Source organism: Typopeltis vanoorti, chromosome 22, assembly GCF_054136105.1.
Source record: "Typopeltis vanoorti isolate ZY-2024b chromosome 22, IOZ_Tvanoo_1.0, whole genome shotgun sequence".
In the NCBI taxonomy this organism is placed as follows: Eukaryota; Metazoa; Arthropoda; class Arachnida; order Uropygi; family Thelyphonidae; genus Typopeltis; species Typopeltis vanoorti.
Window position 1 is genome coordinate 11,975,233 of NC_143570.1, and position 13,331 is coordinate 11,988,563.

General features: G+C 35.5%; 1 protein-coding gene across 2 annotated transcripts in view; it reads left to right on the forward strand.

The window, feature by feature from the left end:
- Cpr (Cytochrome P450 reductase) overlaps positions 1 to 13,331 on the forward strand; it is a 159,639-nt gene that overhangs the window by 65,203 nt on the left and 81,105 nt on the right. For both annotated transcript variants that reach the window (XM_090411790.1, XM_090411791.1), the window contains exons 5-6: positions 5,737 to 5,886; positions 8,764 to 8,888. In XM_090411790.1, coding sequence (XP_090267916.1) covers positions 5,737 to 5,886; positions 8,764 to 8,888 — 275 coding nt within the window. The remainder of the gene's footprint in view (positions 1 to 5,736; positions 5,887 to 8,763; positions 8,889 to 13,331) is intronic.

Sequence of the window (13,331 nt, forward strand, 5' to 3'; positions counted from 1 at the left end):
TGTTTATAGAGAAGGATGTGAGGAAAAGGAGGAAAAAATAAATTTGTTAATCTTTTTGGCATTGTAACCATTAGACAGAAAGATCTGGCAGATAACGGATAGTTCATCTGAAAAGAAAACCTGCGTGTAACAGAGATTGTAGGCTCTGTTGACAGGTGTTTTGATAACACCTTACCATTGAGAGATTGGGGGGAGGGTGAGAAAGTTCATGTATTCTACCTGTGTGGATGGCTTTTCTGTAAACTGAGAAAGAAAAGATGCCATTGGGAAGACTCATGATTAGAGTGTCTTGAAAAGGCAGGCTATTGTTATTTTCTTTTTTTTTCTATGGTGAACTGGATTCTGGGGTGCTGGCTGTTGGAGTGAAGGAGGAAGGAGTCTGAATTAGTGTCTGAGCCATGTGGCCAAATAGAGAACACATCATCATCAGTATATCTTAGCCAGATTGAAGGTTTGAGAATGGCATATCAAGGGTATGTTTTTCAAAATGTTCCATAAAGAAATTGGTTAGTGGGGGAGAGCCTATGGCTGTACTCTTTATCTGTTTATATATAGCTCCTTCCAAGAGAAGTAGGATAGCAAAATTGTAAAGATCAACGATATCAGAGATAAAAGAGTTTTTCAGCAAAGATAAAGTGTTAGAAAGGCTGATATTGGTAAATAAAGAGTTGACATCAAAACTCACCATGATACCATTATTATTCTAACTAAATTTAGTTTAGTTAATATTTTACTTTATTTAGTAAATACTTTCATGCACCGATCAAGAGTTTGCTTATGAAAAATACACCTCTCGACATTTCAAGTTCCTTAGTACTGAATGAGAGTTTTTTCTCTCTTAACGTTTCTGCCTGGTCTCTTAGAAGAACCAAACAGTTCGAAACAGCGCTAAGGCAACTTGTGAATGCCGGTGAGTGTATGCCCATAAGCTCTCTGGTCAACTTTTTTACAAAACTTTCATAGTTTCTACATTTGGCTTTGAAATAATGCTGGATTTAATATCCACTTTACTTATAAATTTAATTTAATTATTAGGCCTGCTGCCTAATAGCTAAGGCTTGTCAGCAGCACCAAGAGAGAGAGAGGGTGTCCCTCATAGGACTTTAGGTTTTCAGTGTAATTTTTTTTCTACTTATTGTTTTGAGTATTTTTATGTGTTCTTTTACAATTTTGGAATTGTATGATATCTCTGACACAGACAAAAAATATGTGATCTAATAAAGTTAAATCAAGGAAACTAAGTCTTGGGGGGGGGTGCAGTCAAGTGTGGAGTATGTGTATACAGAAATGATTATGTAATTCTGAATGTGATTTCACAGGCTTTGAATCTGAATGGATTGGTAATGACATTACATAAAGGTAACTCTCAGTCAATTATTAACAAGGGAATGTTAATATGATGCACACAGGTGCCAGAAGTATCAGAAATAAGGGAGAGGAGTTTTTTTGGCATTGGTCAGCTCGACTTGGCCAAAAATTGTAGTCATCAATGAAATCTGATTGACAGAAAATTATATAGTTACAGGGATAGAATGTAAAGAGTATTATATTTTTAGGGAGGATAGAGGAAATAAGGTAAGAGGAGTAATATTATTAATGATAGCTGAAGCACTTCGATCAACAAAATTAGAAGTTGAGGATTGTAGATCTGAACGAGATGGTTCATTTGAGGCTCTTTAGTGTGAGATTGAGGCCAGTAGGACAAACTATATTATTCATTGCTGCTGTAGACCTGGGGATCCAGAGGAAGATGTGGATGCCGTGCATCAGCAGATTAGCAGAATGAGTGCAGGCCGAGCAATTATTATGGAGACATAGATTGGAGGGAGGAAAGTGAACATGGCAAATGGAAATGAAATTTATACAGCTGCTAAGAGATAATTACATGAAACAGCATGTTAGGGGACCAGGGATTTGAGAGTGGTGGATCTGGTAATAGCCTCAGACTGTATCCATAAACAAGGTAAGACACACTGCCTCCAATTGGAGAGAGAGACTATGCAGTCTTGTTCTGTGAAGTTTTCTAAATGTGGACTTCTCTATCAAGAAAGAGTATGTTGAACTATAAAGCTGGTAATTATGACAGACTTAGAAGACATCTTGGAACAATGCCTTGGTTAAGTGGAGTAGAGATATAGCTGCATAAAAGCAAACATTGGGGAGGGATAAACAGAGAGGTGATCAGTATACTCACAAGCAGTACAAAGTGCAAGCAGGGAGATTGAATAGTATAGTAAGGAAGAGCAAATAGGATTATGAGAGAAAATTAGCTATGTAGGCCAAAGTAAATAAAAAAAAAAAAAAAAGGTTTTTTTCAGCTGTATAGCAAGTAAGGGAAAGAATAACCTGGATGATTGCCAAAGTGCATCATCCAGATGAAGATTTTGCAGTTGCTATTGTGGCAGAGACTTGTCAAAATTGAGATGATAGATGAATTTGAAGTGCTTAGCATATTGAAAAAAAATCAATGTGAATACATCAGTGGGACTGAATTGCATGTGTGCCTGTGTACTGTGTGAATGTGCAAGAGAATTGGCATTACCTCTGAAGTTGTTCAGTGTAAGTCTCATCTCTTGCAAGGTTCCAAGGGAGTGGAAAGAGGGTAAGTTAATTTCATTACATAAAGGTGGCTTCAAGACAGAAAATAGCAAATTATAGACCAATGAATATCTCAGGAGTGGTGGTTAAAGTATTTGAAAAGTTAGTTACAGGTAAAATCCAGCAATAGATGGATAGGAACATGATTCTCTATGGTAGGCAACATGACTTTGTAAAAGGTAGGTCCTTCCTTAGTGTAATTTACTTGCATTTTATAATAGAGTGACAACAGAATTAGATATGGGAAATTACAACAAATTGCAAAAGTGTTGGTAAAAATAACTCAAAGGATTACTTGGATGTTGAAAAACATGCTACAAGTAAAGATAAGAAGTTACTATTCCTCTTTACAAGACTATGGTTTGACTGCATTTGACTACTGTGCACAAATTTGGTCACCTTGGGGATCAGGAGGTAGTGGACAGGATTCAGAGATAAGTGACCAAACTAGTAACAGGTCTGTGGAATGCTCCTTATGAGGATAGGTTGAGTGTGTAGGTTGCAGAGTTTAGTTGATAGCAGAAAAGAGGGGATAGTATAGAAACTTATGAGTTATTAAAGATGTTTTCTAAGAAATTTTTTAATATGTGACAAATAGAACAAGAACTGGGATTCACTCCCCCTACCCTTTCCTTTTTTTTATTTTTTATTTTTATATTTCTCCTGCATATGGAAGGCAGAAGAGCCTATAGCAAGTGAATGCCGTGTGTGAACAGGGTAAGTAGTAGAGTAATCTGTTGATATCCTTCTTGAACTGTTCTAGTCCTTTGAGTTGAGATGGATGACTGGAAGCAGCATGTTCATTGAGTATGCAGTGTAAAGGGATGTTGAGCAGCTGCTGCTTGAGATCCTATATCTGCAGAAATGGGAGGCATAATGGATGATAGTGCTACTGAACAGTTGCCATGAAAATATCCTTAGAAATGACACAATACAGAGACTGATCTTCCATGGGAAAGTGGCTGAAGAGGGTCTGTAAGAGAAGCATCATCAATCAACAGACTCCTCTTTTCGGAACTGTCTTCAGCAGAAAAGGATACCGAGTTTTTAGGAAGCTGATGATGCTATAGAAGTGATATGATTGTGCCAAGAATGGTTTGGAGTAAGAGTCAGACCGAGAAGAGAGAGATTTGGTCTTGACTGTTGAGCTGAGAATTATCAAAAGTAATTGAAGAGTATCTGAGATCCTATTTATAGGAAAAAAATAAAACTGCATTTTGGAAGCATTGAAGTTTACTAGGGTGCTTTTCACCCCCCAATCAAGAATACTGTGGAGATCAGTGTTCAGGGCACTTATTACATATAATCTAGAAGCTTGAGATGCTTGAGCACTGCAAAGCTTGTCATATGAATAGGACGAAGCAAAACTATGGACAGGATTTGCAGTCAATGAGTGCAGATAATTTATATATATCAGGAAGAGGGTGGGTGCAATGACAGAGCCCTTAGGGACACTGCCATTGACCAGAAAGTCTGACGAGAGAACACTGTCCACCATTGTGCATAGGGATCGATGGAGAGAAAACTGACAATCCATTTACACGAAGATTGAGGCAGTTCAAATGATAGTAACTTGTTGAGAAGCCCTTGATGCCAAAGCCTATCAAAAAGCCTTGGAGATGATAAGAGCAATGGCACAGGTTTCTCCAAATCTTTCCATTCAAAGATTTGGAGAAATTTGTCCAAATCTTTGTTTTTTACTTAATAGCTCAACTTCTGTTTATCATATTTCATTTTTTTCAGTCCTAACTGCATTTCTCTTACTGTGTTCAGAGCAGCAGCCTTCGTGTAATTCTCATCTTGTTCTTTGTGCTCGAAGTATAATTGACTTTTATTCTCTGTAATCACTGGCAACCAAATGTCATTTAATTACGTTCTGTTATTCTGGTTTTATATGCTTTTGGAATTCTTAAGACGTTTGTGTTAAATTTAAATCTTAAAATCTGATGTAGAAATAAAGGATGTTGGCAATTGTTTGGAGTTTCCCATTATTTTGTTTTTAGCTACGTGATAAGAAAAGTCTTTCACATGGTTAACAATCTCCCCCCCTTCCCACACACACGCACACACACACACACACACACACACACACACACACACACACACACACACACACACACTGCACCATGTTGATCACACAAGAAGTGAAGTATGTTGCCTTGGTGTGCTTCTTCTGTTATCTCAGCTGAATGACCAGTCTGTCTTATTATGTAACTTTCATGTGAATACTTTGATTTACTCAGTTTCTTTTATAATATGTGGATTTTTCAATATGGTGATAGTATATAAAAGATATATTTAAAACCCTCTGAAAAATAATACATTTAAGCATGCAAATTATTGAATTGATAACTAGATCATCTAAGTTTAGTATGATGATCACTTAAATAGTATGCAAGACGAAACGTTAGCATAACAAATATTTGACACAAGAATGGCAGGAAAAGACTTAGGAAGACTAAGATCTAAGTTGGGTTGAGCTGTTTTGCATTCTAACTCAAGCGCCTAAGGCTGTGAGTCCAGTGTATTGTCTGTTAATTGGTGTGTGTGTGTGTGTGTGTGTGTGTGTGTTCTGGCTAGCTTATCTGTTTTGCAGTATGAAAAATTGAATTTCCAGAAGGGAATGTCCTACCGTATGCCATGCTAACATTGCTTTTCAACTGAAAGTGCCTTCTGCTGAAACGGCTTTAATAAAATTCTGTCTTAGATGGGATTTGGGCCATGGTCTTTCCACCCAAAGGGAGATATCTTAGAAGAAATCCAGAATGCAATAGCTGATAATATCCAATATTGAAGATTGACAAATTGCCCGACAGTTCCAGACCAAGATAATTTCGTGCACCGGGCAGACTGCATTTTTATTCTTTTATGTATTTTTATTTTTATTTGCTCAAATCCTTAGTTTTTGTGTCCCTTAGTTTTTGTGTCCCTTATGTTTGGTGTCCTGGGCAGATGCCCACTCAGCCTGCCCCTTAATCCAGCACTAATCTTGTATAAGAGCATACATTGATAGCCAAACATGATTAGGAAACAATCATGCTTATTTATCAGTGTATGCTTCTCTTAAGAATTTGATATTTGTTGTAGAATAGTTAATATTAATTGAATGCATAATATAAGGTTTTTTTTTTTTTTCAGGAAGATTTATGTAAAGTTGCTGAGATACCTAATGCTTTAGCTATATTTTGTATGGCTACCTATGGTGAAGGTGATCCAACTGACAATGCCCAAGAATTTCACCAGTGGCTTCAAGCAGGAGATGCAGATTTCACTGGTCTCATATATGCAGTAATGAAATTACTTGTTGTTTTAGAAAATAGACTTGCTTCATTTGGTATAAATTTTCTTGCATAGTATAAATTTAACCAAGTTTCATTTATAAATGATAAATTATTTTTCTTTACATAATTGTGTTGCCTGTGGAAATACCAGTGGTGGTTACCTGGAATTATTCACAGTGTGAATAATTTTTCACCCTTTAATTTAGGCAGGGGAGCGGGGCTTAACAAACCCCAGTTATGTCCATAAACCATTGCAACATCAACTGAAAACAAAATCAAAAAACAAACGAACAAAAAAACAGACAGCAATAAACATACCAACCATTTTAATATTGCACTCAACTAGAGAATGTCTACTTGGGAAAATGTCACCCTCCATCCAGAAAGGTTTGGAAGTGTTGGCAGGATCTCCAAAATCAGTCAAGCAACTCTGTTCAGGAAACATTTTTATAGAAACAATAATAACACAGACACAATCAGAGCAACTCTTTTGTGCAAGATCTATTTGGAAAATACCAATCACTCCCACAAACTTTGTTACTTCCAAAGAGTAATATTGGAGTGGGATCTCCTCATTGTTGCTAATGAAGAGATCTGTTAGGCTTTACATTGCAAATCCTTGAAATGTCAGAAGTGTGGTCATTTTTAGACTTCCTGTTGTGGCTCTTCCATCTGTTCCTGATTTGGCAGTAAAGATCACAAGAACAAAGATTGTAAGAGCAAAACACTGAAATACCCTAATTGTGAGGGACCCAGCTTACTCCTGAGCATGCCAAAAAAGTGGAAGGATGAAAAGGAGATCCAAAAAATAAAAACTGAGCAGAGCAGCTCTTATCAGGGCAGTAGACAAAGAGGCAGTATACCATAAAGTGGTAAGTGCTCTTATGATGAGAAGGTACCTGTAAAGAAAATGTCATTGTGGACCTTAATGCATATGTCAGTCCTGCCTTTTCACAACTACAGCATCCTTGAACAGTATGATATGCTTGCTGTCTCTTTAGAGCATATCAAAGAGAAAAATTACATTCCAAAAATTTTCATCCCCCTAGTGGAAATAAAAACAATTGTGGAATGTGCACTGCAGAGAATCAAGAACATGCTTCAAGACCCATTAAATAGATGGAACAGATATCTTTGTTATCCCTGCAAGAAGATAATTAATATATCTAGTGTCTTGAGGGAGCCTTATTTGACAATGTCTTGGATATTTTCCTGATGAAGAAGAAATGGACACTGGCTGTCCAAAAAGGAAAAATCCATGGCCAATGAAAACAAGACCTTGCAACATCAGAAGCCAAATGACACTACCAAAAATAAATAATTAAAACACATTTCTACAATGGAATTATCATGTTCCATCAAAACATCAATATCAAGGCTGTTTTCCAGAAGTATAAACAATCTGACTTTTCCTGCAGTTGACAGTGTAGCATTATGAAATGTAGCCATCATTTATGAAGATGATAGGGGATGGACCATTAGAGGAGTTGCCATCCTTATAGACAGTCATATTCTTCACCCCCCCCCCACCTCTACTTCTAGCAAGTCCCACTTAATGAGATATAGAGGCAGTTGATCTGACTCTTATTTGGATCTCTTATAACAGTTGCAGCATCTTCCTGCCTCCTGCTGCAAATATCTTCAGGATGACCTTGATGATGTCATATTGAAGTTAACATCCCATTTACTTTTAATGTGGGTTTTGAACAGATGTAACACTGTGGGATAATGTTACCTATTAATAAGGTAAGGGACAGCCAATAATTCCTAATGTTATTGGTGATTGGAACAGGAGAAACTTGATATACGAGTATATATGTGCTTCCATTACATTATGCAAGAACTCATATTCTTCATTTGGAATGAAAGCAGTGTTTGTTTGAATTTTCTCTCAACTACTGAAAGTTAGGACTATTTTGTTTCCTCAGTTAAATTCTCTTGTCTCATGCTTAAGGTGGAATGGATGACTACTAATGAATTTTGAACTCTGGATGAAGACAGGCATTTAATATAATGAAATTTGATATTCTGTTCTGTTTAGTACATTCAGAGACCTAACTGATGAAAGTTTACTTGGCGTGTGGTTGATGGATCACTAAAATATTATATATCTTGGTCTATATTTTTTGTCATGAGTTTAATTTTTAGTTGAGCTCAACAAATATTCATTTTAATTGTTTGTACAATGTATGAGTGCAAGTATGTGCAAGAATAACTTAAATTTTTTAATTTATAACGTACAATGAATTTTTTAATCATGTTACTAGATGAGTTATGTATATAATTACCATAAATAATATTTGATTTATTAAATTATTTTGGGATATTCCTTAAGTAATCATTGGCTTCAGCTAGGATATTTAATGGTTAAAGTTTCTTTGAATTTAGTAAAATACTTTAGTCTGAAATCAGTGTTTCCATAGGAGACAAAAACCTTGGTCTTTTGGCAATCATAATAGATGACTGAATATCAAAAGGAAATCAATTAATCATCATCATATATGTTAAAACAAAAACAGATAGCATCTCTGCTTTTGTTACTAACAAACCATGGGTTAAAATTCAAGTATTACATGATGTTTCTGAAAATATTGAGTTGGTAGTTGATTTTCCTCATCACTTAGTTGAGACCACCATCATGCTTATTTGTCTTGAGGTGGTATGAAAAAAAGTTATTTGAACTGTAGAGCAGGATTTCTGGATTATCTGCTCCCCAAATGATCACAATACTATTTCAAGATTTTCAGAGGCAGTATTTCCAGGAGGGAAGGTGGGTAACACATATAACTGCACAGTTAAAAAAAATTTCCCAATTTTATTTCTTCTATATCTATATACATATGTATATATTATATAAATTGCTTATTTTATTGTTATTATATAGGTTTTTGGATTGGGGAACAAAACTTATGAGCACTATAATTCAATGGGAAAGTATGTTGATCGTCGTTTAGAGGAACTAGGTGCTACTAGAGTTTATGAGTTAGGCCTAGGAGATGATGATGCCAAGTAAGTTGCATTGATCATAATTGAGGTACTGAATAAAGTTGTAGCCTAACTCACATAATTATGAAGCCTGAGTTAATAAGTTAAGTATCATTTAAATAATAATTTCCCAATGCAGTTGGTCCAAACAAGCTTTCTTTGTTTATATTGCATGAAATGAAACATCAGATGTTCATTTTCAGATCAGTGCTTTATCAGTTGTAAATGAAAAACTCCCCCCCCCCCAGGTTTTTATGGGTTAGGTCACTATTGCATTCAGTGCTTGAATTGAAAGAAAATTATTAATGTAAATGGCTATTTAAATTGCTCTGGATACATATATCAGATTTCTGTTTTGTTTTTGTTGTTTAAAAAAATTAGGGAAAAAAATATACTTTTGATTTAGTTAAATTCTGTGTATAACAATAGTCAGTTGGACATGCATCATCATCATCATCAGCCATTGTCAATCCACTACTGGATTAAGGCCTTCCCAAGATTATTCCAAACCTGTCTGTCCATGACTCTACTTTCCTATGTCACTCCTGCAAATCTGTTGACATCTATCCACCGTGATTTAGGTCGGTGCTGCGGTTGTTTTTCCTCTCATGGGATCGAATCCAGTACTTTTGTCCATCATTGATCTTGTCTTCGAGTGATATGTCCAACCCATTGCCGCTTCAGATATTTCACTCTTCCTATGATGTCAGAGACTTTGGTTTGATTTCTTATTCACATATTCTTTTTGTGATCCAGTCTTGTGATACCAAGCATACTTCTTTCCATATTAAATTGTATTGTTCTTATTCTTGTAGACAGGCTTATACGTTGGTTATGCATTACTAAATCACTTAAAGAATTGACAATGTAGATAAGAATATAAATTAAATTACACTTTAATAAATATTTCCGATATTTCAGCAACATCACGTTGTCATCTTCAAAAGGAACGTACAAAAAAGGCATGTGCACGTAGGCACTACAACACAGTAACTGAGAATGAAGTGATGAAGCTATTGTTCTCCTGAAAGTCCTGATGGTGTCCCCCTAGCGGACTAAGTAGGTGTTCTTGGCTGTTGGGCTGAAGGTCTGCTGATGTAAGCCTCCCAAATTTGGGGCAGTCTCATATGACCAAATTTGTTTCGAGAGTTTCTTAGGGCTGAGGCTGATTCCATGAATAGTCTTTCGAATTTCTATTTGCTACGGTGTATTACTATAGCTTTCTTCCACCGTATTCTGTGGCGTGTATCCAGAGCATGGTCTTGGATATACAGAGCGGCTGTACTTGTGAAAACAAATGTAGTTCTTGTGTTCCGAAATTCTGATTTTCAATTTATTTACTTATCTACTCTTATCTATATTGTCAATTCCTTAAGTTATTTAGTAATGTATTGCTCTTAAATTTTGAATTTCCTTTGCATTTAGTGTTCATATTTCACAGCCATATGTCAATATAGGAGCAATACATTGGTTAAAAACTTTTCTCTTCAGGCATAATGGTAGTTGGCTTTTGAATATTGACTAATTTTCCAAATGCTTTCCATCCAAGTATTGTGCATCTTTTAATTTCGTCCATGATATTTTGTTTCTGTTGATATCTGTTGTTCTAGTATATGTAATGATCTACTTGTTTAATTTATGTAATGATTTATGTAATAATAATTAATGTAATGATCTACTTTTATTTCTGGTTGGACATAGCTTGGGTCTTCTTTAGGTTTTTCTTTAGGCCAGCTATTTTGTTAGCAATTTAGAGTTCATGGATACGAATCTGTAATTCATGTGCAGTTGAATAAAGATAACTATGTCATCTGCAAAGTGTAAATGGCTTAAATATCTTCCATTTATCTTCAGACCTTTCCCTTCCCAATCAAGCAGTTCTTCTAGCTATGCTGTGAATAATTTTGGAGATAATGTGTCACCCTGTCTTATACCTTTCTGTATTTCCACAGTAGAGATGTTTCCATTGAAATGAATTGCTACTGTTGTATTGGTGTATGCTGATTTGATCCTGACCTATGGCTCCTCCACTTGTTGGTTTCGTAATGCTCTAAGTACTGCATAAGTTTTTACTGAATCAAAGGCTTTCTCATAATCAATAAAACCAAGACATAATGATAACTGATATTGATTGCACTGTTCGATAATCTGTTTTACAATGTGAATATGGTCCATTGTACTAAAGCCACTTTGAAAGACTTCCTGTTCTTTTGGTTGTGCGAGATCTAAAGTCATACAAAGCCTATGAGCTAAGACTTTGTAAACCAGATGGGTTGGTAGTTTGTCAAGTCTTTATCACCTTTTTTTATGTACCAGAATTAGGGTAGCCTTCTTCGATGTTCTTGTACATCATTTTTCTTCAGACATAAGGTAAATAGTTTTGCTAAGATTTTGTAGAGATTGGTGATAATAAACAGAGATCATTCCTCTGCCTGCTTTTAGAAGTTCAGCTATAACCAGTGGTGAGCTATAAGGGGCTCGCGCAAGCCCTTTGTTAAATTTTTCTTAAACTTGCGAGCGCCTTGTTCTTCTTGTTTAATAATCTTGTAGAACTAGAAAATACTACTTTAAATTCATATGGATTTTCTGATAACTATATAAAAAATCATTTCATTGCATTTTGTTCTGTTGGAGCTAGTGTAATGTTAGGAAACAAATCAGGTGTTGCAATTAAACTTCTACAAAAATTTCCCAATGTTGTGATTTGGCATTGCGCTCATCGTTTACACTTAGCATTAGATGATTCAATAAAAAAACATTAAAGAAATAAATCATTTTGAAATATTTATGGATAAATTATATGCTTTTCATCATCAATCACCGAAAAATCAACGAGAATTAAATAAGACTGCAAAAGACCTTGGTATCGAAATTTTAAAGATTGGCCATGTGTTTGCACCACGATGGGCAGCTTGCAGTTAACGAACGGCTCTTGCTTTGTGGAGAAATTACCCAGCTTTATGCAAGCATTTTACATCGAACAATAAATATAGGGGCTTTTTAAACCTCAATTTGGAATTTTAGATCTAGCATTAATGATTGATATCCTACAGGAATTATCATATCTGTCAGAAGCTCTACAAAGTTGCAATATAAGTATTATAAGGGCTAAGTTATGGCTTTTTTGCTCGACGATGCGAGTCCTTTGTTAAAATTTCCATAGCTCACCACTGGCTATAACTCCATCCTCACCTACAGCTTTTCCGTTTTGCAAGCTTTGGATGCTCTACATATCTTCTTCTGGTAGAATCTGTGGCACTTCAGCTATTTCGTAGTTGTCTTCTGCTTCTTCATTTAATTCATCATCCTGATATAATACTTAGTAAAATTCTTCGATTCTTTTTGCTATTGAATATTTGAATTGAATTGAAAATTTGTGCTTGTATTGAAAGAAAACTATTAATGTAAGTGGCTATTTAAATTGCTCTGATACTTGTATCCTTTACTATGATACACAAGACAGATTTGTTTTGTTTTTGTTGTTAAAAAAATTAGGGGAAAAAATATACTTTTGATTTATTTAAATTCTGTGTATAACAACAGTCAGTTGGACATGCAGTATATAATTGTTTATTGATTTATATACTAGCACAACTATTTATACATTTACTTAACTAGCCTCTCTTTTGTTCACACAGTATTCTGATTTGCAGCTATGTCATGAAGGACAAAAGGCAACAAGTGATTTAACAAGAAGGATGTCAAAATGTACCGATAAGCTTATATGTTGTGAGCATTCATAATAGTACTTTACAGTATAAACAACACTAGATGCACAAAATAAATTTATTTTGTGCCTGTGGTCTTATTTATACAGTGAAGTATTGTTATAGTCTAATAACAATACGTCAAGAGGAAAAACTTCCAACATTTTTCTCTAATCCGGAGTAATTTAATAATAAGGTGTGACACCTTTTGGCAACTAGCATATGGAAATATGACTTCTGCATTGCTTCAACCTTGGTATCACCTATGGGTCTGGCTCCCACTGAAGAGACCTCAATAAAGGTTGAAACCAGTCTGGGTAGTGACCCTTCCCATAATGCATAGGATTATACATGTCCACAAGGAGATGTGCTTTGTATTATGGGATACTAAGGAAAGTGATGAGAACTCAGTCCTCCTTTGCCATGAGTTGCCCTAGTCCTGAAGTATCTTCAGGACTGGGGCAACTCATGGAGCAAACTTTGTTTTCTTACACTTGAATAAAGGATTAAACTAAATATATAATTTATAGTCTAACCAAGTGAAAAAAACTTCTAACATCCCTCCTATTCACCATTGGGTCCTGCAGACTTTTTTTCCTCTTCCCAAAGATGAAGCGTGCATGGAAAGGGGAGTGCTTCAGTGACATTGAGGATATCCAACATGGTGTGGACCAGAGACTGAAGGAGGTTCAGGACTTCCACCATTCCTTTGAACACCTGTACGACAGATATAAACATTGTGTGTAGTTGGAGGGAGATT